The sequence below is a fragment of the Pelodiscus sinensis genome, chromosome 1, assembly GCF_049634645.1.
Source record: "Pelodiscus sinensis isolate JC-2024 chromosome 1, ASM4963464v1, whole genome shotgun sequence".
NCBI classification, from domain to species: domain Eukaryota; kingdom Metazoa; phylum Chordata; order Testudines; family Trionychidae; genus Pelodiscus; species Pelodiscus sinensis.
In genome coordinates, this window is record NC_134711.1 from 140,283,219 (window position 1) to 140,306,355 (window position 23,137).

The 23,137-nt window shown below is 42.9% G+C and overlaps 1 protein-coding gene across 2 annotated transcripts in view; it reads left to right on the forward strand.

The window, feature by feature from the left end:
- The window catches only part of WARS2 (tryptophanyl tRNA synthetase 2, mitochondrial), a 52,168-nt gene extending 31,764 nt beyond the window's left edge, over positions 1–20,404 (forward strand). For both annotated transcript variants that reach the window (XM_075904789.1, XM_075904793.1), the window contains 4 exons: positions 10,237–10,317; positions 13,850–13,935; positions 15,323–15,441; positions 18,496–20,404. In XM_075904789.1, the coding sequence (XP_075760904.1) occupies positions 10,237–10,317; positions 13,850–13,935; positions 15,323–15,441; positions 18,496–18,944 (735 nt within the window). In that variant the 3' untranslated portion in view covers positions 18,945–20,404. The remainder of the gene's footprint in view (positions 1–10,236; positions 10,318–13,849; positions 13,936–15,322; positions 15,442–18,495) is intronic.
- Positions 20,405–23,137: the final 2,733 nt, after the last annotated feature.

Here is a 23,137-nt window from a genome sequence, read left to right on the forward strand (position 1 = left end):
ATTCACACCTAACCTCATTTTCACAAGCATTTACCTTGCTGCTAGTGGATGACCTATCTGATCTCAGCCACAGATCTTCATGGAGGTGGCTGCCAAATTTTTATAAGAAGGTTTTTACATTTATCCCTAGCTAAACAAGTGATTTTCCTGGGATGTCTTTGCCCTTTCTTGATAAGCCAGGACAGAATCTATCTCTGACTCTTGGACTGTGGATTTCTTACCAGTTGTGACAGACTATGACCTTTGGCCTAATCTCAAAGACTCTGTGCAAATGAGAGTCTTCCTCTGGGTGGCTTTGGATCCCACCAGGAAATGCACTCAGGGAATCTGCATTAGCTCAGGGAAGACTGCCAAGGAATCTCCTTCCTACATTTTTGTGCTGCGCTGTCTAACCCTTTCCATCATTTTTTTTTTCTGTTCATCCAGCAATTTTATCACAATCTTTAGCATCTAGTGTTCTACGTAAAATGTTAAGATGGCTTCATTAGTCTTTGGGGAACAAGAAAAGTTAGTGCCAAGGAAGTTTACTTTCCTAATCCCTCTTTTAATGATCAAATCTGTAGTACAGGTTTCCAATCTGTGATCACTGAGCACTTGCTCAGAAAGGTGACTGATTGTGTGGTGCTGCCTAGTCCTTATTTCCAGCTGCTAAACAGCATTAAAGAAGCTACAATACATATCAATACTTGTTCCAATATTTTTTGGTTCTACAGAACACCTCTTCCCATAAACACGATCTCTGTATTAAAATGATGTCCACGCTATGAAAAAGTTTGAAAATTATAGTTCTATAAGATGTGAGATCAGCTGTTCGTTCTAAAGCCCACCTTATTGCTATGTAGAGTTGGTGGAACTTGCAATTTTATATGAAAATTTTCATCAGTTTAAATGTTGATTGAACAAATTTTTGAGCATTTTAATGAAAATTTCTATCTGTTTTTCAACCAGTCTAGTGTAATCATGAGCATGGAATGTGTTCAATCTTATTTTATTGTCTTATAAAATTGGGGTTCTTTCTCAGTATCGACATTTGAGGTCCAGATAATCAGAAAAACAAAACAGTTCACAATTATTTGGAGGGAACAAGCACCTCAGACTGAGCTGGGTCTGCATTTCATCTCCAGTTCCGCAAGAACAATGATCACCTCTTAAGTGAATCATGAGTACCAATTGCCTGGAACACATGGCCATTGTCCTTTTTTGCATTAAAATGCAGAATTCCCAATTAACCTGTTATATTTTATTGAGATGCCACAATTAAACTTTTACACGCTAGTAAGATAGAATCAAAGAATACTAGAACTGGAAGACACCTGGAAGGTCATCAAATCCTGTACCATGCACTCATGGCAGGACCAAGAACCATCTAGAATCTAGATGATTCCTTACTGATGTTTATCTAACCTGCTCTTAAATATATCCAATGATGGAGATTCCACCACCTCCTTAGGCAATTTATTCCAGTGCTTGACCACCCTCACAGGAAGTATTTCCTAATGTCCAACCTAAACCTTCTTTGCTTTAATTTAAGCCCGTTGCTTCTTGTCCTATGGTCAGGCATTAAGAAGAATATTTTTTTCTCCCTCTTGTTTAGTACTCCCTTTTAGGTACTTGAAAGCTGTTATCAAGTTCCCTCTCTGTCTTCTCTTTTCCAGACTAAACAAAACCCAGTTTTTCCAGTCTTCCCTCATAGCTCATGTTTTCCAGACCTTTAATCTTTTTGTTGCTCTTCTCTGAACCTTCTCCAATTTCTCCACATCTTTCTTGACGTGGTGCCCAGAACTGGACACAATACTCCAGTTGAAGCCTAATCAGCTTAGAGTAGAGGAGAAGAATTACTTCTTCTGTCTTGTTCACAACACACCTGTTAATGCATCCCAGAATCATGTTTGCTTTTTTTTGCAGCAATGTCATACTATTAACTCATATTTAGCTTGTGGTCCACTACGACCCCTAGATCCCTTTCTGCAGTATTCCTTCCTAGACAGTCTCTTCCCATTCTGTATATGTGAAACTGATTGTTCCTTCCGAAGTGGAGCACTTTGTATTTGTCCTTATTAAACTTCACCCAGTTTTCCTCAGACCATTTCTCCAGTTTGTCCAGGTCATTTTGAATTATAATCCTATTCTCCAAAGCACTTGCAACCCCTCTCAGTTTGGTATCATCCGTAAACTTTATAAGCATACTCTCTATGCCATTATCTAAATCGCTGATGAAGATATTAAACAGAACCCGTACCAAAACTGATTCCTGCAGAACCCCACTTGTTATGCCCTTCCAGTGTGATTGTGAACCATTGATAACTACTTTCTGAGAGAGGTTATCCAACCAGTTATGGACCTAATAGTAGCTGCATCTAGGTTGTATTTCCCTAGTTTATCAGATGCTTTACTAAAATCTAGTTATACCACATTTACCGCTTCCCCGTTACCCACATAGCTTGTTATCCTACCAAAGAAAGTGTATAAGGTTGGTTTTACATGATTTGTTCTTTACAAATCCATGCTGACTGTTACTTATCATCTTGTTATCTTCCAGATGTTTGCAGATGGATTCCATAATTATTTGCTCCATCTTTCCTGGCACAGAAGTTAAGCTGTCTGGTCTGTAGTTTTCCTGGGGTGTCCTTAGATGGGCACTATATTTGCCCTTTTCCAGTCTTCTGGAATCTCTCCCATCTTCCATGACTTTTCAAAGATAATAACTAATGGCTCAGATGCCTCCTCTATCAGTTCCTTGAGTATTCTAGGATGCATTTCATCAGGCCCTAGCAACTTAGACATTTAACTTTTCTGAGCAATATCATGGGCTAGGTAAATAATGAAATGGGGAACAAATTCTCCAAATGTTCTATCAAGTCCCGCTGATGGACCATTTTATGCAGGGGTGGACAATAAGCGGGCCCACAGGCCAGACACGGTTGCCCAAGTTTAGGGAACAGTGAACCATGGCCAACAGGATCTGCAAGAGGCTGTACCCCCATTGTTTCAGTGATCAGCCCCTCCCCCTCCCCACCACCACCACACTTTTCATGACCTATGGTTACTACATGTGCCTGTCACAAAATTTGATATACTTCATCCATTGTACAATAACAGCTCTGTGCATGAAACCAGACAATCACTATGCCCTTGAATGAGTTCTCACAGGAAAATGGTGAGACAAAAACTACATATCACCTCTGGGAACATGGAGCCATGGGGGTGCCTATCCTCTTGACCAGATTAACTGGAACAGTGAGACAAGTTTTAAACGATATGGAGGAAGAGGATGCTATTGTATATAAGAAATGAGAAAATTTGTAAAAAGTTTAAAATGTCCCTGAGCCCTATCAGTTGAAGTATAGACATCTTAAAATGTTTGGTAGTATCATTCATGTTAAATGTGTACACACTATGTGTATTTTATGAGAAAGTGAATAATTGGGGTAAGGGCTGGAGGTGATCATGAAAAATTGTTTAATCTGATGGCTCAGAAACAATTGTTTTGGGTAGTTACAGATGAGGTAAAGGCAATCATTTTTTCTATTGACTATAGAAAAAAAATTATAGAAAAAAAATACAGGCAGTCCCCGGGTTACGTACAAGATAGGGACTGTAGGTTTGTTCTTAAGTTGAATTTGTATGTAAGTCGGAACTGGTACATAATGTAGGGGAAACTCTAGCCAAACATTTCTCCAGAGCTCAGTTTTATTCTCCCACACCTCACTTCCCTCAGTCCTTTATTCTCAAGCTGAGGTGTCTGCTGAGAAAAGCCGCTCTGTGTCTCCTTGGTCTGCTGGGGGGAAGCAGCTAGTGCGGGGTTGCCTCACCCCGTTTGTAAGTAGGGATCCGATGTAAGTCGGATCCATGTAACCCGGGGACTGCCTGTATAAAAAACCAAGGACTACAGAAATTCCTGATGAATATGTTAAATCAAGGACTTATGGGGGCTGTAAATCCCCAGGGAAGTGAGATTTCTTGTCACCCCGATTATGAGAGAGGAGGGGATTGGAAATAAACCTAACCTCATTGCTGATAAATAATCCCTGGAGAGCCTACGTTTTAGAAGTCCCTGTTCTAAGGGAAGGCTGATAGGCTGCCATCACTGTGGGGCTCCTGGCCATATAAAATCAGTTTGCCCTGTGGAAGAAAACAGCCCAAAACATGGTCCACAGCCCACACTGTGATGCCTCTACAATGGTACTAGAGGCAGCACCAAAGAAGGTTTCGGACCCAGTAAACTATGTAAGGACTGAATCTCGGGAAGGCGGTGAAGAGTTTATTAAGGATGCTAAGGTAAATAGTATAGATCATAAAGGTTGGAGGGACACATCCACCCAAATCACCTTGGTCAAGGAAAGTTTGGTGAGGGAGAAAGACAAACACTCTTGTAAGAGTTTAAATGTATTAGCTTTGGCTGAATGCTCTGTAGTGCTGAGTTCCACCTCGAGTGGGGGTGTTTTTAGGGTGACATTATTATAGTAAGCATTAGAAATCTGCTTTCTGCTGATATTTTAATACATAATAACATTTTAGCCATGTCTGAGCAGGTTAATGTTATAACTCTCAGCCGAAAAGAGTATGGCTTTAATACACCTGCTTTGTCTGTGGACAGCAGGCTGGGAGGGAGGCGAGGTAGGAAAATGACATCAATCCTTTGCCAGACTCTGCTAGAAACTTAAGTGAGACTCTAAAGAAGTTTAGGTATAACAGGTGGATCCTTCCGACGATTAGGAGAAGGTTGCGACTCAGAATAACATGCTGGGTGGGGAAGAACAGAGTAGAATTTTTTTCTAGAAGGAGTTTTGTTGTATCAAGAGGCTTCCATTGGAAAAAAGAAATATGCTATTGAGGTTTGCAAGCAGGTGCCTGATAAATACAGGAGAGAATTTCTGCAGTTAGGCCGTTATTGCCCTTTTACTAGATATTTAGGAGTGAAAGGAACCTCTGGCAACATTAAACAGAATTTCAATTGTCCTCACGTACCTGAGACAGTAGCAAATTATTGTACAAGTTGTGACTTGTGTCAGAAGCATAATAAATTAAAAGGACTTTGCAAGGCACTTTTCCAGCCATTGCCCATTATCACAGTGTTTGCCCAAGTGTCTTTGGATATTGTGTGCCTTTCTCCAAACATCCAGGATTGGAAAGAAATATATTCTTGTTTCAGTTGAGTCTGCTACTAGGCACCCTGAAGTCACAGCTCTTTATAATATAGAAGCTGAGACATGGCCACTCCCCAGTCAGCAATTTAACAGAATACATTTTCCCAGAGATATCTTGTCAGACCACAATGAAAATTTTTTAAGTTATGGAAATTGTGTGAAATGGGACACATGAAGACTGCTCCCATCATCCAGAAACTAATGGTCTGATGGAAATAGTTAATGGGGCCTTTGAAAGCCATGCTGAAGATGTATGCTATCAGGCAAGAGAATGACTGGGACGTGTTACTCTCTTATTTGTTATCCACAAGTGGAATTGTACCGCAAAAATCTACTGGCTTTGCCCCCTTTGATCTCCTTTATGGAATACATGTGAGGGGATGATTTGAGGCTCTTGGGAGGGTAGTACAAAGGAGACACTACAGTCTGCAGAGGAGTATGTCATTCATTTTAAAGAGAATTTAAAGGCTATGATGGATTTAGTGCAGCAAAACCTTGAAAGGAGTCAGGTGACTCAAAAAACTTGGTATGGCAGGCATGCTGAAGAGAGAGCTTTCGACGCAAGAGATTTGGGGTTGGTGTTCAATCCAGGGAGGAGGAACAAAATGCAGGATTATTGAGAAGTACTTTTTCAATGGAGAGAGTGAATGAGGTCACTTACGATGTAAGGAACCCCCGTATCAGGGGAACTGTGCAAACAGTAGCTGTTTCTAGAATGAAAGCTTGCCATGAAAGAGAGAAAGGAGTGAATGTGATTTGTTGTGCTAGCCAGGGAACATTTAGCACCCAAAAGCAGGAAATGTTGGCCCCTTTGCAACCCCACAAGTGATAGGCATTGTTTAACTGACAAAACCATACATTCCACTGAAACTACAGGGGCGGAGATCAGAGAAGTGCAGTCGTCAGCTGGTAGAAGAGAGCTAGAGTGTGGGAGAGACATCGTATAGAAGAATCTATAGAACGGGGGGTGGACCTTTTTTGGGTTGGGGGCCACTGACCCACAGAAAAATCAATCTGGGTCCGCACACAAGTGAGGAGCAAAAAAACCCTCACTGACGTGGCTCCCAACTGAGGAGGAGAAAGACACTCCCCACATTCCCTTCTCACACAAGAGCCTTGGGGTCCCAGGCTAGTATATTTTGTGTGCTCCAACTCTGCAGGGAGGTGCTGGGGGGGGGCTGGAGTTCCAGCATGGGCTCCCCAGAGCTGCGGGGGGGGGGGAGCTCTGAGCTTCAGGGACTGGATCCAAGCAAGACGGGCCACATGCAGCCCCCGGGCCTTAAATTTGGGTCTCAATTTTTTAGTGTTTTTAGTGTATTAATAAGAAGGTGAAATTGGCCCTCTATGGTACTGTGACTTTATTTGAGCAGCATGGGAATTGCAGATGATCACAGGATCCTAAGGTAGAGAGAGAGAAGTAGACAATTGAAAAGCCATTTGTCTGTATGGAGGGGTAAACTGGGCAGCAAATGAGAAAGAAGGGAAACATGTTGGAGTTCCATGGAACTGCTTGGATCTGTGACATGTAACCATGTTTGCCGTAAATGTCGCTGACATTTTTAAAAGTCTGAATACTGATTAATCATAGCCCAAACGTGAGCCCCACAGGGGAAAGTTCCAAGAGTCTGCAGTGGAAATAACTTCTATCCATGATCAACAGAAAGGATGCTCGTGCTTCAGTGCTGATTTGATGCAAAAAGGATTGAAGGTGAAGGGACCTGGAACCTCTGCATCGCTGTTACGTGTGGGGAAATGACAGTCCCTCCCACCCTCTGAGCGGTGTTAAGTTTTTTTTGGCTTGTGAAAGCTTTGGAAAGATGTAGGAATGGGAGAAGAGAAACTGGAAGACTTGAACTCAAACACACAAACATGCAGAAGAGGCCAACAGCAGAAACATGATAAATTTAGCAAAGGCATGAACTTAGTGGCCCAATAGTGGGATTTATCACATGGATGTAGTTACTGTTTTAGCAAAAACTACTAAATATGAGAGAGCTAGTTTCCAAAGGGAAACTTAAGACCGATATTCTGTAAAATATCTTGGGCCAAACTGCAAGAAATGTTTTCTTATACTTATATCCTTTCGGACACAAAAACAAAAGCAGCTGGAGCTGACAGTCATTAGATTAGATAGCTGCTAGTCTAAGTTACTAATAGTGATGTTCTTATTAGGTTGAGTTGACATCTCCTAAATTATGGTTTTATTCATTGCTGAATAAATCCTTGAGTGCTACTTTGGGAGTTGGAAGATTTTATTTGCTTTGCTCCATGGATGGACTTTTTCTGGTTTTTCTTCATCTCCATCCAGCATGCACATCTACTGACTGCTCTTTTATGCAGTTGCTTGAGCTCAAGTTACATTGTCTTATTAAAATAGTCTGTGGAAAGCTTAGAGAAAATTTTACTCTCTGATTTTTCTTTTTCCTATTATATTTAGTAATTTGCAGGAATACCCATTGAATCTCCATTCTGTTCCCATAATTTCTGATCATTTTACATCACCTTGGACATCTGTAATATCTTATGAATTTTGCTATGAGCAGAGCTGATAGTTGCATCGCTAGTTAACGTTGCTGAACAATTTCTCTTCTAAGACCCTGTTTTCAGTTGCTTGAAACTTTGCACAACTTTAATCACTGAAGTTGAAATTTTTCATTTCATGTGCCTGATTTTTATTTTTAATTTTGGCATCGATCATTCGTCAAAATGCAATTGGGGAAAAATAAGTTGTTTTACAAATGTTAAATTTTGCAACCATTTAGTTGAGATGAACTAGTTATTTAATGCAAATTTGGGGCATGTCTGAGGTAGAGAGGGAATATTGTCACGTAGAGTGAGAGAAGTGCCTTTTTGCTATCTCCATAAAAATCCCTGTGTATCTGGCCAAGTTACAAGTCTCTGAAAATCACTATTTATACATGCTAAAAGAGTTTTGTTTAGTTTGGCATTTAAACTACCTGAAGATTGTCTGCACTCAGCATGTTCCAGCTCACTGCTGCAGAGGCTTAGCACAACTTCCCTTGTGGTTGTACATCTTGGCTCCTAGGCTTCACTGTGGTACCAGGTGCTGAAACTGAGCGCAGGGAGATTGTCTTGCCTGTGATTGGGCCTTCCATCCCTGCTGATGCTGAGGCAGTGTAGAGAAGGAAGCAGCCTGATTGCATTCACAGACGTGACAGAGGTAGACTGTGGGGATAGAATCACTGAAGCACAGTCCTCTCCACAACCTGGACTAGAATTTAGGATTCCAGAGTCCCAATGTTTCATCTGTTGTCCAGCAAATAGCTGTGAAACCAACTGTTCCCTACATTAGTTAACAGACTGCAGCTGCTATCACTCTGATATATAAAATGGCTCCTAGTCTAGCAGAAAAGGGCAACATAACAAGAACCAATAGCTGAAAACTCAAGCCAGTGAAATTCAAATTAGAAATTAAGCATTGTTTTTAATTGTGACAGTGATTAGTCACTGGAACAAACTACTAAAGGAAGTGATGAATTCTGTATCTCTTGCTATCTTCAAATCAAGACTGGATGCCGTTATGAAAGGTAACTTGTATTATTTGGCTAAGTAGTGAAGTCTGTTGGCCTGTGATATACAGGAGGGTCAGATAGATGGTGTCATTGCCCCTTATGACCTTAAACTCTGTGAATGAGTTTGCATGGTAGAGATCTGTGATGTGAATCTGAGGGTATGTCTAAATCTGAGGGTATGTCTAAACTTCAAGCGGGAGTATGATGCCCAAGGCAACATATTTCTACTAGCTCTGATTAGAGATGTTAGATAGCGGTGTGATGGCGCATCAGGGTTCTCCCCGATCCTGCACCCCCGTAGCAGCCAGAACAGACTCCACCAGCCAGTAGAATAGAGAGGGTTTATTGCTTCTCCAGGATACAGCACAACACAGACATGATGTGATTACAGAAGTCAGGGCCAGGGTGCCTCACACCCTTGGGTTAGGGGATCCATTGCCCCCTCAGCACTCAGCTTAGTCTGTTCCCTTCATGTTTCCCAGCCAGCAACTGCCTCGCTCCCAGACCCTTCCCCCCAGCCAGGTAGCCGTCTATTCCTCCCTTTTTTTTTGTCTCTCCCTCTGGGAAGAGACTTGTTGTCTGCTCAAGCTGGGACTAGGTGTCTGGGCCAATACACATGTGAGTGAGGCAGTGGGAATTACACATCACAATGCAGGGAAACCCCAGGTTACAGAGCAGACCGCACCCCCGCTACGTCACAAGTGGGTAATAGAATAGTTGACTTAACTGCATGAATTCTTAGCAGTTCGTCGACTATTCTATAGTCACTGGTGGCAGGGCCAGCAGCCACTGCAATCCGGCCCCACTCCCGAGGAGCCCCCTGCCACCTCTGATTCAGAGACAGCAGCGCATGGTGCCAAGTGGGAGCTGGTCAACAAGGGGAGCCAGTTAAAAATTCTCGCTCCCCTCGCAGACTGGCTGCCTGCCGCCCTGCACTGCTGCCTTTGATACAGAGGCAGCAGCGGGGGAACAGGGGCAGGTGGCACACCAGAGCCAGTGCTAGGGAGAACTGGCTTTTAAGCTGGCTCCCACACACCCTGCTTCTGCTGGCCCCCCAATCTCTCCCGGACCGTCCCGATGCCCCAGGCAAGCCCACAAAATGCAGGCTACTTAAAAGGTCCCCATTTTATAGATAAGACAACTGAAGCACAAAGAAGTGTTTGACTGTCACAGCAAATTGAGTAGAAGCCAGGTGATCTCACAGTCCTGTACTGTAACCCCAAGCCCACTGAATGAACATGAAAAATAAAAACCTGTTTCATTCCCACCATTTTCTTTCTTGGTCAGTGAGGGCAGGCTAGCCAGGCAGCATGGGGAAGCCTGTATTGCCACTGCAGGAATTGTACTTGTACTCTGGCTCAGTATAGATCTTCAGTTACCAGGGCCGTCTGTTCCTTCTCACCAGCACCAAAATCTCTGAAAAAATGTTAGCCAAAAACAAACTAATCTTGCCAGTCTCTGGTTTGATAGCTTTTACTGGCTGTACATTATCTAGAAATGATGTGTGAAGATGAAAATACATTAAATCAATTCTGATTTTTCATGGCTTTTTTTAGGTGCCTGAACATGCAGAACTCAGTTGGATTCTTGGGTGCTTAACCAGTATGCCACGTCTACAATGCTTTCCCCAGTGGAAGGTAAGGTTTATACGATCAGCATATTAAGCTGAAAAGAGATTTCAGGGAATTTAATAAGAACAGTATTGTCCTTCATGTAAAACTTTCTGTTGCCTGTGGATTATAAACACAGGGCCAGTCATTCTTACTAAAAGGTGATGGAGTCACTTCAGGAAGAGGAAAGAAAACAACTCTGTACAATGCTATTACTATCGGAGACATAACTGTATATTGTGAGTCAGTGAAGCTGCTGCTGTGGGGAGGTTACAAAGCAGCATACCTGTATAAGCAGAGAATACAGAAGCACTTACAGGAGGCTTTCAGTTATAGACTAGAATTTTTAATCATTTATCAAAATGCTTAAAGTTCTTATTTCAAGCCTAGTAAAATGATGAGGTGCAGTAACTATAACACAACATTAAGGCTAAAATATCAAGCAGTCACAGTAAGGAAATTCCATAAATAAGTCTCCTGCAATGTAAGTTGACCATTCTGTGTTGTTGTATGGTATGGGATGTATTAAGGTTTACATTTTAAAAGCGATACAGAAATAAACATTACTAAAGATGACTGTGGCTAAATTGATGTTCTTTCCTCTTTCCATTCATGACAAATGTGCTTAATTTCTTAGTATTGACCAATAATGTTTTTTTCATTTAATGTTCTTGGGTTTTATTTATTAAGAAGAGAAACCAGAAGTGGCAGTCGTGCGTAAACCTTACACTGACAAGGGGCGCAAGGGAGGTTCTGTGCCAAGGTAGCCCCAACTCTCTTGCCCTTCCAACCATGCATGGTAGAGTAGGAGGTTCTCAGAGGAAGAAGCTGCAGTCAGCAAGGAAGAAGTCCTGAGAAAGGAGCAGCTGGAGAATCTCCTGAAGCAGCAGAAGGAAATCTCCCGAGCTCTGGGAAGAATCCAAGCCTGGCAGGGAGAGAGTGATTGGGCCACCTACCTAGAAGGACTCCAGTAAAGCCGCAAGGCATCCCTGAAGTAACGTGGTGCCTATGATCTTTTTGGTGTTTTTGCTGATCCCTGGAGGGTTGGCTTTTTTTCTCTGTTGACTCTGAGCTTTTGCTTTCTTCACCCTAAAGAAAGAAAGAAGTCTGCAAGGGCTAAGAAGCTGTGGTCTGAACTGGGGCAGCCCTATGAAGATGGCAAGGGACCCAAAACCAGCTAGAGAAGTGCCCCAGAAAGAATTTCTTACAAGTGGTGGAGAATGTGGGCACATGGTCAGCTCTGCTGAAAGGGGGGGGGGCGAATGAGGGAAAGAAGAAAAGACGTTTGAAGTTGAGAAAATCCTGACAGAAACAACCTTGTAGAGAATCTGGAATGGCTGTTAAAAAGGGGTCACAGAAAATCAGCAATGCCAGAGCACCCTGCAACAGCAGCAGCCGCTTTAACAGCTGATAAGGGAATTAGCCATATGACAATAAGAACAACAGAACCTGGTGCAATAGATGCTGTCAGTTCTCCAACCCATTGCCATCTAGGGCTGTGGTCGCCACTAACCTTGGGGCCTCTAAACTCAACACCCACTTCTGTGAAGATGGCCAAGATGGGTACCACCAATGATCCCAAGGCATTTCTCTTTACTTTTGAGTGGGTGGCATCTGCCGTGGTGTGGTCCTCAGAGCACTGGGCCATCCTATTGGTGCTATCTGTCAGAACTGGCTCAAGCTGCTTGCTATGAACGTGATTTGTCAGCAGCCCAGGACTATTGGAGGGTCAAGGAGACCTTACTTGAGTGTTTAGATATCACCAACTCTCTGGGAAAAGTCCATTTAGTTCTAGAGACAAGCCTGGCATGGGGACAGCATTTGGGCTACCTTGCTGGAAGGAATCCAGTAAAGCTGCTCTGCTCTCTAGGCACCTTACTTCTCCTCTCTAGAAGTAAGGTGGTATCATTGATCTTTTCTCTTTTTGTTGGCCCTGGAGGGAGTTTCTCCTCTGTTCAGCTTGAGCTTTTGCTTTTTCCCATCCATAAACAAAATAAGAAGGCCCTCAAGGGTGGGGTGGAGCATGAACCCAAAAGCTAAGAGGTTGGGCCTCACCTGGGCCAACCTTGTGGTGGCATTGGGTCATGGCAAGTGGCCCTAATCCAACCCAAAAGACTATCTTACAAAAGGAGTCAGGAGAGAGACAAGCAATGAGAAGGGGAAAAAAAAATCCAGAGTAATTTGGTTTACTGAATTCACAACCGGAGCAGACTAAATACCTCCAGATGTTTGTGGATGTTTTTTCTCCCCTTCATAGTTTTTTTTCTTAATTAAATAAACCCATTCAAATGTAAATGCAATAGTGTTAATACAAAACTTAGATTAAAGCCAAGTTTTTGAAATATAAGTTTCTCAAGTTAGACTTGTAAAGCCAGATTTAGGAATCTAAATATAAGTGGTTGGATTTTAAAAACCCACAAATAGATGCTGCAGGTGCTTGGCATCAGGTCCCCTGTATTTAAAAGCCTGGAAACAGAGGTAGGAAAGTGTGATCTGCATGACAGAGAGAGGAAAGGAGGTAAAGGAAAATCTGAAGAAGTCTGGACAGAATTTAAGGATTTTTAAATGTAGCTACGGTTAAAATAAAAAGCAGGAAACTAGATACTTGAAAAACTTAAACCTCTACAGACCAGCTGGTCCAGATGATATGCATTTAGGGTGTTAAAGTAATTAGGTATTGAACTTATGAACCTCTGAAAACTATTTACAGAAAAATGGGTTAATCTGGAGGGCACCAGGGCTTTGGATAAAAGCAAGTGCTATGTACCAGTTTTCCAACAAACAAACAAAGGGTATGTCGACACTAGCCCCCTAGTTCGAACTAGGGAGGCTAATGTAGGCATTCGAAGTTGCAAATAAAGCCTGGGATTTAAATATCCCGGGCTTTATTTGCATCTTCCCGTCTGGGCGCCATTTTTAAAACCCCTTAGTCCGAACTAACTGCCCGTGACTACACGCGGCAGTCAAACGTTAACTCGAACTAAGTCCTTAGTTCGAGTTAACTGTTACACCTCATTCCACGAGGTGTAACAGTTAACTCGAACTAAAGACTTAGTTCGAGTTAACGTTTGACTGCCATGTGTAGCCGCGGGCAGTTAGTTCGGACTAGGGGGATTTAAAAATGGCGCCCAGACGGGAAGATGCAAATAAAGCCTGGGATATTTAAATCCCAGGCTTTATTTGCAACTTCGAATGCCTACATTAGCCTCCCTAGTTCGAACTAGGGGGCTAGTGTAGACATACCCAAACAAAAAAGGAGTGAGTTTGGCAGATACCATCTCACAACATCTAATATCTCTCCCTAGTAAAATAACAACAAATATTAGGAGAAAAGATCTAGAAAATAACTGGTCCATGAGCAGCATGTGGCCCTGGGCATTGAGAAAGCATGAATTCTGTTGGGTATGCTTCTTTGCTAGAATGACAGAGTCAGTGAATGAAGCAGACACGATAACTGAAACTTAAAAAAAAAAATCAAAATAAAATTTTGGTTTTCAGAATCAGACTTTGACATCATTCACCAAAGGATGATTTCTCTATATCTTTCTTTTGCATACAGGTAAAGAATGCCAGCCAGAATTATGAAGGAACTGTTGGTCTGTTCACTTACCCTGTGCTTCAAGCTGCCGATATTCTGCTGTACAAGTAAGAGACAGAGTGTGAGCCCACAGGCAATGTCTATTCAGGTGCTAGAAAATGAAAGCTTTTGGGTCAACGTGTTAAATTACTAAGGGGTATGAATAGCTGAGAGGATTGGGAGTGGATGACACCCTTTCATCTTTCAGTCACTGGTTAAAATCTTGCCCAGGTCAATAGTTATTAAATGTCAGGCAACTGGAAAGCCATTGGCTGGTATTGGCAAAGGAAAGTTAATCACTTCAGAAAAATTTAGTGTATGTCACTTAAATCACCAATAAAACTAACACTAACTGATCCATTTAGCAGCTGTGTTGAATTGACTGACTGTGCCACAGAGACTAAACTAGTTATGGATCCTCAAGGTCAGAGCTGAGTAATGTTGTTACTTCCCATGATGGACCTGCTATGAAGCTAGAAAAAGTTAGTGTCTAGTTGGACATTTTACATCTCTATTAAAATTCGCCTACATTTATTTTCACGTTTTGGTGTAGATGCTGCACAAAGTGGAAACTAAATCCCAAGTGTTGTCCACATTAGAAATTTGAGACCCGTTACAGAAGCATAGTTCATACTAGTCAGTTATCTTCAATGTTAGATTAGCAAAACTCCCCACTAAGACATGAGGGCTAATGCTTGGCACCAACAAAACGTCAGGTAGCCATATGGTCTCCTGTTTGAAGAAGTCCTTCTGCAAATTGGGAAACTGTAAAGTTGCATTTTTTTTGTTCACACTGGAACTCTTTCTTCCAGCTTCAGAAGTGTATTGTACTGAGGAAATGTAGGCAATACCCTTATTTCAGCTATTCATTCTTTTTCTTCCCTCACACATCTCTTGCAAACCTGATCCCTCTTCTTCCTCCCCTCCTACCCAGTGCTAGCAGCCTGACTTCATGCTTATTCCCACTCCTCTCCAGCTTCCCCATGGTTCCTACCTACATTGACGTTTTCCCCACCCAGGGCTGACTCACCAGTCCTTTATTGATTCCTAGGCTGATCAGACTGAGATAAAAAAAGCCGGTAATGCATGAAAAGGTTGCATCTCTAAATGAAGCATAGTTAAGTCCAGTAATATGTAAAATCTTAATGAATCTCCAAGAGAGAGTACACATTGTATGAGTTGTGTGGGTTCATCAACTCCTACAAGGACAGATAGATGATACAGAAAGGCATAGATGGTTTGGGAATATAGAGTAGGCAAGAATAACGAGACTTCTGCCTGGAAAAATACATCTTGAGTAAAATAATCCAACGCATAGAGTCAGTGGGAAGGTGTGATAGAACATTTGGCTCGGTCCGACCCTTAGTCATGGAAGGAACTGTGACAGTCTCAGGTAATGTTTCAATAGAACCAGAGAAGTTTGCTGAGTTTCCTGTATCTGTTTTTTATTAAAAGGTCAACACATGTTCCTGTTGGAGAAGATCAAGTCCAGCACCTGGAACTGACTCGAGATATAGCACAACACTTTAACAAGAAATATGGAAACTTCTTTCCTGTCCCCAAAGCTATTTTAAGTGAGTAGGGAGATGTGGTTGAATAGTGTGTTATTAAGGAAAGCTCTCCCCAGCCTTTCCTGCGTGCTATATGCCCCAGACTTGAGACAGGCCTGAGTTTTGCTTTGTTAGAGATTCATACTGTGGACAAGGTAGATGTTGTTTTGGTCCAGGCAGGGTCATCCAGGCTCCCCTACAGGATTGAAGGTTGACTTACAGGTAAAGGGAATCTATGTAGAAGCAGCTACAGCAGTTGAGGAAAGGGGACCAGCTAATGGCAAAGTAGACTAGTAGAAATGAATGAATACGGGGCTTTGAAAACCCAAGAAAGGAACATGTATCATATCTGCTATTCCAGTCTCTTCTACCCCTCCTCCCCCCCTCCCCGGTGCTCTGCTTCTGCTTTTTAGTCTAGCTTGGTTGCAGCCCCTGCTCTTGCAGGCATGGGCCTCGCATGAGGAAAGAGCACGTTCGCTGGTACCAATTATGGACCAATGTGTGATGCCTGTTAAGTCACTGAATAAGAGACCACCAACCTGCATAACACTGTAGTGTGTGTTTGTAGTAAATGCTGTAATTGAAGTTGCAAAACAATTCCCATTTTATTACCTTCGCTACCACAGCACCCAAAAGTTCATTCGGTTCTTTGCCATTTGCTTGTAAATTTCAAGGAGGCTCTTCACTTTCCATTCTTGGTTACTGCCTAAAGATTAGGAGATCTTGAGGAAAATGTTTTCAGTCATTTTTTTTCTTTACGCGGTCTGAAAAAATTCTGAATCTTTCTGTAGAGTAAATGGCACATGTGGCAGGAACTATGAGCAGCTGAATACAGGCAGTCCCCGAGTTACGTGGATCCGAGTTATGCGGATCCGACTTATGTCGGATCCGCAGTTACGAACGGGACTTTTCTCGCCCCGGAGGACGGGAGCGGCGGGACGCCCAGATGCGCTGCGGTCCGCCGCCCCCGTCCTCGGGGCGAGAAAAGCTGCTCCCCGTCTCCCTGGTCTGCAGGCTGTCCCGCTGCTCCCCATCTCCCTGGGCTGTCCCGCTGCGGGCGTGCTCCGTGACTTTGCTCCCCGTCTCCCGACCAGCAGACCAGGGAGATGGGGAGCAAAGCCTCGGAGCATGCCAGCAGTGGGACAGCCACGGCGCGCCTGGACTGTCCCACTGCCCGCGTGCTCTGCGGCTTTGCTCCACGTCTCCCAGGTCAGCAGACCAGGGAGACGGAGCAAAGCCGTGGAGGACTTGGGCGGTCCCGCCACCCCCGTCTCCCTGGTCTGCTGGGAGGGGTGCAGCTAGTGCCCCCCCCCCCCAGCAGACCAGGCTTTTCTTGCCTACCCCTGGGGTAGAGCAGCTGGGGGCTGCCGGGTTGGTCCCGCAGCGCCACTCCGGACCAACCCGGCAGCACCCCAGCTGCTCTGCCCCAGGCGTCCTGATTCAGCCGCTGCTGGTCAGTTTCAGCAGCGGCTGAATCAGGAGGCCTGAGGCAGAGCAGCTTGGGGTGCTGCTGGGTTGCTCCAGTAGCGCCGAGGAGCTGCGCTACTGGAGCAACCCAGCAGCACCCCAGCTGCTCTGCCCCAGGCGTCCCCAAGTCAGCTGCTGCTGAAACTGACCAGCGGCTGACTACAGGAAGCCTGAGGCAGAGTTGCTCTGCCCCAGGCTTCCTGGAATCAGCCACTGATCAGTTTCAGCAGCAGCTGACTTGGGGACGCCTGGGTTTCGTAAGTTGAATCTGTATGTAAGTCAGAACTGGTGTCCAGATTCAGCCGCGGTTGAAACTGATCAGTTTCAGCAGCGGCTGATGCCAGTTCCGACTTACATACAGATTCAACTTAAGAACAAACCTACAGTCCCTATCTTGTACGTAACCCGGGGACTGCCTGTACAGAAAAAGAGTTGTATCATTGCATTAGTTCATAAGCTAGAGGAATGTGCAGTCCCCCCAGGAGCAGGGTGTTCTCCCCTTAGAAAGGGTTACAGTGCCAAGGTATCATTAATAGCCCTATTTCAGCTTTAAAGCGCCACTTAAAAATAACAAGATGGTTTATTAGATGATGAGCTTTCGTGGGCCAGACCCACTTCTTCAGATCAAAGAGGAAGTGGGTCTGGCCCACGAAAGCTCATCATCTAATAAACCATCTTGTTAGTCTTTAAAGTGCTACATAGTCCTGTATTTTGTTTCAGCTACACCAGACTAACACGGCTACATCTCTATCACTTAAAAATAAGAGATCACCCTTGAGAATATTGGGCGTTACAAACCTTGGTGCAGTGTTTTGTGTGCAATTTGAGCTCAAACACTGCAATCTATGTAACAAAGATTCTGTGCTATGCATTCTAGTAATTTGACCATGGCTTACGGCCCATTTCATGTATAATAATCATGGAATGAGACTGCAAATTAATGGAGTGCTGTGATGAGATGAATATTGCCAAGTGCTTGTTAATAATGGTATCCTGTATTGCATTCATGAGTGTATATCGGTTATGTTTAAGAGCTACCATCCTGCTATCATCTAAGCAACATTTTCCCCATGCCTGGTTTTGGGGTAGATAACAGCTGGGAGGGAGCTATTTCTAAGGAGCTCTAGGAGACTTTGAGGGGCTTCTTATGTGGGACAGCTTCTTATGGTGAGGAGTCTGATCATTTTGTGATTCTCCTCTGAAGTCTGATCTGACCTATCTTTCCTATATGGGAACCCTCACAGACTTGTAATTTGTGCTCCCCGGGTTACTCACCTACCCAATATCAGGTACCTAAAAGAGGAAGTGGATTATTGGTGGGGAAATCGGCATAGAGGCATAGTAGACAATAGCAGAGAATCATCCCAGCAGCAGTAGGTAACTGGGGGAAAGGGGGAATCTAGGTTCCGATTCTTTGGGTGATTATGGTGCAGAGTGGGGAGAGGAATGGGGGTGGGTGCTTTTGGTGAGAGAAAATGAAGATCAAGGATGTATTTGTAATGCTTGGGGAAATAATGGTTAAACTGGGGCAAGCAGCCAGGGCAACCTGCTGTAGGTTGTAGTAAAAGTGCCCAATAAGCATTAATAGAAGATCATTATCTGTGTTTTTAGGTACAACAAAGAAGGTAAAGTCTCTCAGGGATCCAACAGCCAAGATGTCTAAGTCAGACCCTCAGAAGTTAGGCGCACTCAACGTCACAGACAGTCCTGAGGAGATTGTTCTGAAATTCCGCAAGGCTGTGACTGATTTCACCTCTGAAGTCACCTATGACCCAGATTCTCGTCCGGGTGTCTCCAATATGGTGGCCATTCATGCTGCAGTAACAGGACTCAGCATAAAGGAAGTGGTGCACCAGTGTGTTGGTCTTGACACTGCTCACTTCAAAGGGGTAGTGGCAGAGGCAGTTATTCAGAAATTTGCACCAATCAGGACCGAAATTAAGAGGCTCCAGGAGGACAAAAGCCACTTGCAGAAGGTTTTACAGGCTGGAGCAGAGAAAGCCAAAGAACTAGCTGCCCCTGTGTATCAGGAAGTAAGGAGAATAGTGGGGTTTCACTAGAACCTTCTGAATAGTTGCAAATTCTCGAATTCCCTGAGATATAGCTTTTGTTCATCATCTCCCATCTCAGAGGCTGAGAGAGAATTTTCTTTGTTTTGGAAAACCAGAAAAGAACAATCAAAGATGATTTTCCATGTGATTATCACACCATCCAGTGGAATCGGGCTCAAGCCATTGAAAGGCACACCGAAGCACAATTTCCAAACAAAACTCACAAAACCAGAACAGTCAAGCTGACCAAACTGCCTATTTTCATAGCGCAACATAAAAAGTTGAAATAAAAGCCAGGGTCATTGGGATGTCAGTTGTTGCATTCCTGATTGTGCCAGCAGGAGAGGAAATCGCAGGCTTCATAAAATTCTTCCCTCTTATGTGCAACCTCCTAGAGAAAGACAGCTGTTTCATAAAGTCCAGTGGCACTATGCTGAATGTGGTGGCTGAATGTCCCCAGAATAGAAGTATGTACTAGAGACCTGGACTGCCCAAGACATTGAAAATGGAGAAGAGAACCTTGCACCACTTGATCCCCACTTAAATACAGCTGACTTTGGTAATGGAAATGAGTGGGACTCTATCCATTTCCTGACCTATACATGTCCATGTTTCAGAAACCATCATGACCATTGGAACTCTGCCTCTCTTTGGCAGTATCAACAAATAATTCATGGAATAAATGGAACCTGTGCCCTATATCCTGAACTGCCCACTCACTTCTAGGTCATTGTAGTAGGCCAGGCTAGGATCCGTTGGCAGGAGCTGTCTGCGTTGGAAAGCTTGCTCTGCGGCTGCCCTTTTTGTAGCGATGCTGTAGATAAGCAAAGGGGCCAGCACTGTCAGTTCAGCACCAGTTACAGGATTAATTTTAGAACCACTATCTTGTAGGGAAATGACTACGTTGTGTCACCAGAGAACTCGCTGTTTTTTTAAAAAAAAAAATGGTGTAAATGACTAGCTGACTAGGATCAAATCCTTTTTCTCAAAATGAATAGGACTGTTAATGAGTTGTGTATTCAGCCTCCAGAGATCCTATTCCTCCCAAGCCCCAGACTGAGAGTGCCCAGAATGAGTGAGCTGCTGCTAGGAGCAGAGGGAAAGGGAGAAATTGGCAAAAGGGAATAAACTCTTTTAGGCAACAGACTAGAGAGGGCAGAGACATGCCTAAAGCCAAATAAAAGCCACCATTGTACTGTAGTGGAGAATTTAGCTGCATCTGTGCATTGATGCTTCAGGTTTGAAACCACTGTGTAAAACTAAGTTTATAGTATCACACCAATGGCAGGTACTGCAAAGGGGGGAAATGTAAAAGTGACTGAAATGTGTCTTCAGTGAGTCTTTCTCCTGAGTTGGGGAAGGTGGAATTTATATCAAGAAACAAAAGCAACTTTATACTCCTGAATCAACATGAACTGATTTTTTTTCTGTGAAATACAGACAAATAAAAGCTGGTGAATTTTTACTGATTGGAGTGAAGTGGAGAGTGTTCACTGATTCAAAATCTTTTAGTGCCTGTATATTGGAAAGCAAAAAATTCATAACTGGATATCCCTATCATCCATGCCAATACCTGTATTTATATATAAAGGATCTGTAGAAAGAGAAGAATGAAATGAGAATTTTCAGGTTATTACTAAAGTTAGTCAAGACTAGAGAAGGTAGATACCTGGACACAGTGATGTCAATTAAAAAACAAGTGCAAGCTAATGTACGTTGGAAGGCTTAATTGGGTCTATTCATACACATTGCTGGTTTCTAAATTAACTGACGGGGAAAGATATGTGGCAGGGGAAGTGATTTTTATTCAGTCTGTTTAAAACACACTTGATTTCTATTGATACTTGTTCAATTCAAACGTCTAACACACTTTCATAATTTTTTAAAATTGTACTGTACCACATCATATAAATAATTTCAAAGGGGAACTGCCAACAAAAACAAGACAGGCAATTCTTGGTATCCCTATGGTTTGGCTTTTGTGTTTTAATCTTCAGATTGTTTGTTTTTGACCAGTTTCACAGCTCTGAGATACCAGCATACAAATTCTGCACTAATGTTACAGCACTGTATGTGCTGAGTGCAGCCACGCTACACTGTATTGTGAACGTTAAATTACTTTGCTTTAGCTCTGTGTGGGTTAAGGGTTCAGCATTCTTCCCTTTCAAGCCAAGAAGCAGGAGCAAGTACACTTTTAAAATAGAAATCTTCCATACCGCTAAAATATATTATGCTAATATAATTTGGCTTTATTAAATTTAAGGTTTTACCTCTGTTTCCAGAACAAAAATTCTCCTTTCCTTTTGTTTGCATTTAATAGTACTGATTTTTCCTTTTTATTTCTTTATTTTTTAAACAAATTTTACACTTTTACCATACTTTTCCATGTTTATAGAATGTAGTAATAATTGTATTTTCTCTGGGAAAGCTTTAGTTCTACTTAACATACAAGCTAAAAAGTTTACCTCTACTGAACACACAATCTGTTGGAGTTTTTTGTCTGGGAGCTGAAGGAAACTCTTTTATATTTCCCACATGCTAAGGTCAGAAGAGAATTAAATATGATTTCCACTCTAGCACTGCCCATAGATATGTAGTAGCAAACTTAACCAATTCAGTTTTTATTGCCTGAGTCCACACATGGATTAAAAATAACCAGGAAAGAAGGGAGAACTGTCCCATTTGTATCAATAGGTTTTTTACTCTGAAACCTAATGATTAAGTGACAACACACACCCAAAGAAACTTAGGAATGATTGCCCAGTCTACTATGAATGGGATTTCATTTGATGTGAGTGGACAAAGCTGAAGAATACTGCAGGTTGAAACTCTCTAGTCTGGCACCCTCAGAATGTGACCGGTTCCATATGAGAGAATTTTCTGAACCATGGGAGACCAGCATCGTCTAGCAGTATTACCAACACTTTCTTTTTTTTTTTTTTTCTTTTTTTTTTTTTTTTACTTTAAGGTCAGAAGGGACCATTATGATCATCTAGTCTGACCCCCTGCACAGTGCAGGCCACAGAATCTCGCCCACCCCTCTTAGAATAATCCTCTCACCTATGTCTCAGATATTGAAGCCTTCCAATACTTTGAAGGCCCCAACATGCAGAGAGTCCTTCAGCTGTGATCTATGCCCAATGCTACAGAGGAAGGCGAAAAACCTCCAGGGCCTCTGCCAATCTACCCTGGAGGAAAATTCCTTCCTGACCCCAAATATGGCGATCAGCTAAACCCTGAGCATGTGGGCAAGACTCACCAGCCAGACACCCAGAAAGTTCCCTGCTTCACTGCTTACTGTGCTGTTAGAGGACATGGAGGGGTAAATTAGAGCTAAATAGCAGCACAACACTGAGAGCTAGGACTGATGGCTGTAAACAGACTTTATGGGACTGCGGGAAATTTAGCCACACCCATGATAAGTGGACATCTGGTTAACTAAAATCATGACAGATGACGGATGTTTCTGGATGACAGTGTTCTGGATTAGAGAGGTTCAACCTGAACTAGGAGTGTTTGTACCAGTTTATGCAGAATGTGCCACAGTGGAGCTCAGGCTGCTTGCTTTAAGAGAAACTTTTCATCCAGCTACCCTATGTCTAAAGGAAGAGGTACTGAGCGGGGAGTCATGAGCTCATGACCTGTGGTTTCAGTTGTAGTGACAGTTGTTTATACCTCAGCATATTTCCAAGCTCTTATCACTGAACAAAGCTTCATATCACAGCCCTAAAAGGCAGTCAAATATAAGTCCATTCTCTATTTTATGTATAGGTTAGCAAAGCAGTGGTTTCATGTCATTTCAAGCAGACTGACAATTGAACCCCTGGTCTCTGAGGCTATGTCTACATAGCAACGTTATTTCAGAATAACTGGTATTATTCTGAATTAACAAAGCACATCTACACAGCAAGCCTTTATTTCGAAATAATGTTGAGCTGGATTTCTTACTCTGACTCCTGTAACCCTCATTTCCCAAGGAGTAAGGGAAGTTGAAGGAAGAGTGTTCTTCCTTAGGCTTCCTGCTGTGTAGACTGTGCCAAAAGCTGAATTAAGCTATTTTGATTGCAACTATGCAATTGACGTTGCTGAAGTTATGTAGCTTAATATGAGTTTTGCCCTGCTGTGTAGATGTGTCCGAAAGCAAAGCGAAATGTGATCACGTTAGCCATGCTGCCTTTCTTCATGCATGAACCAAGTCTATG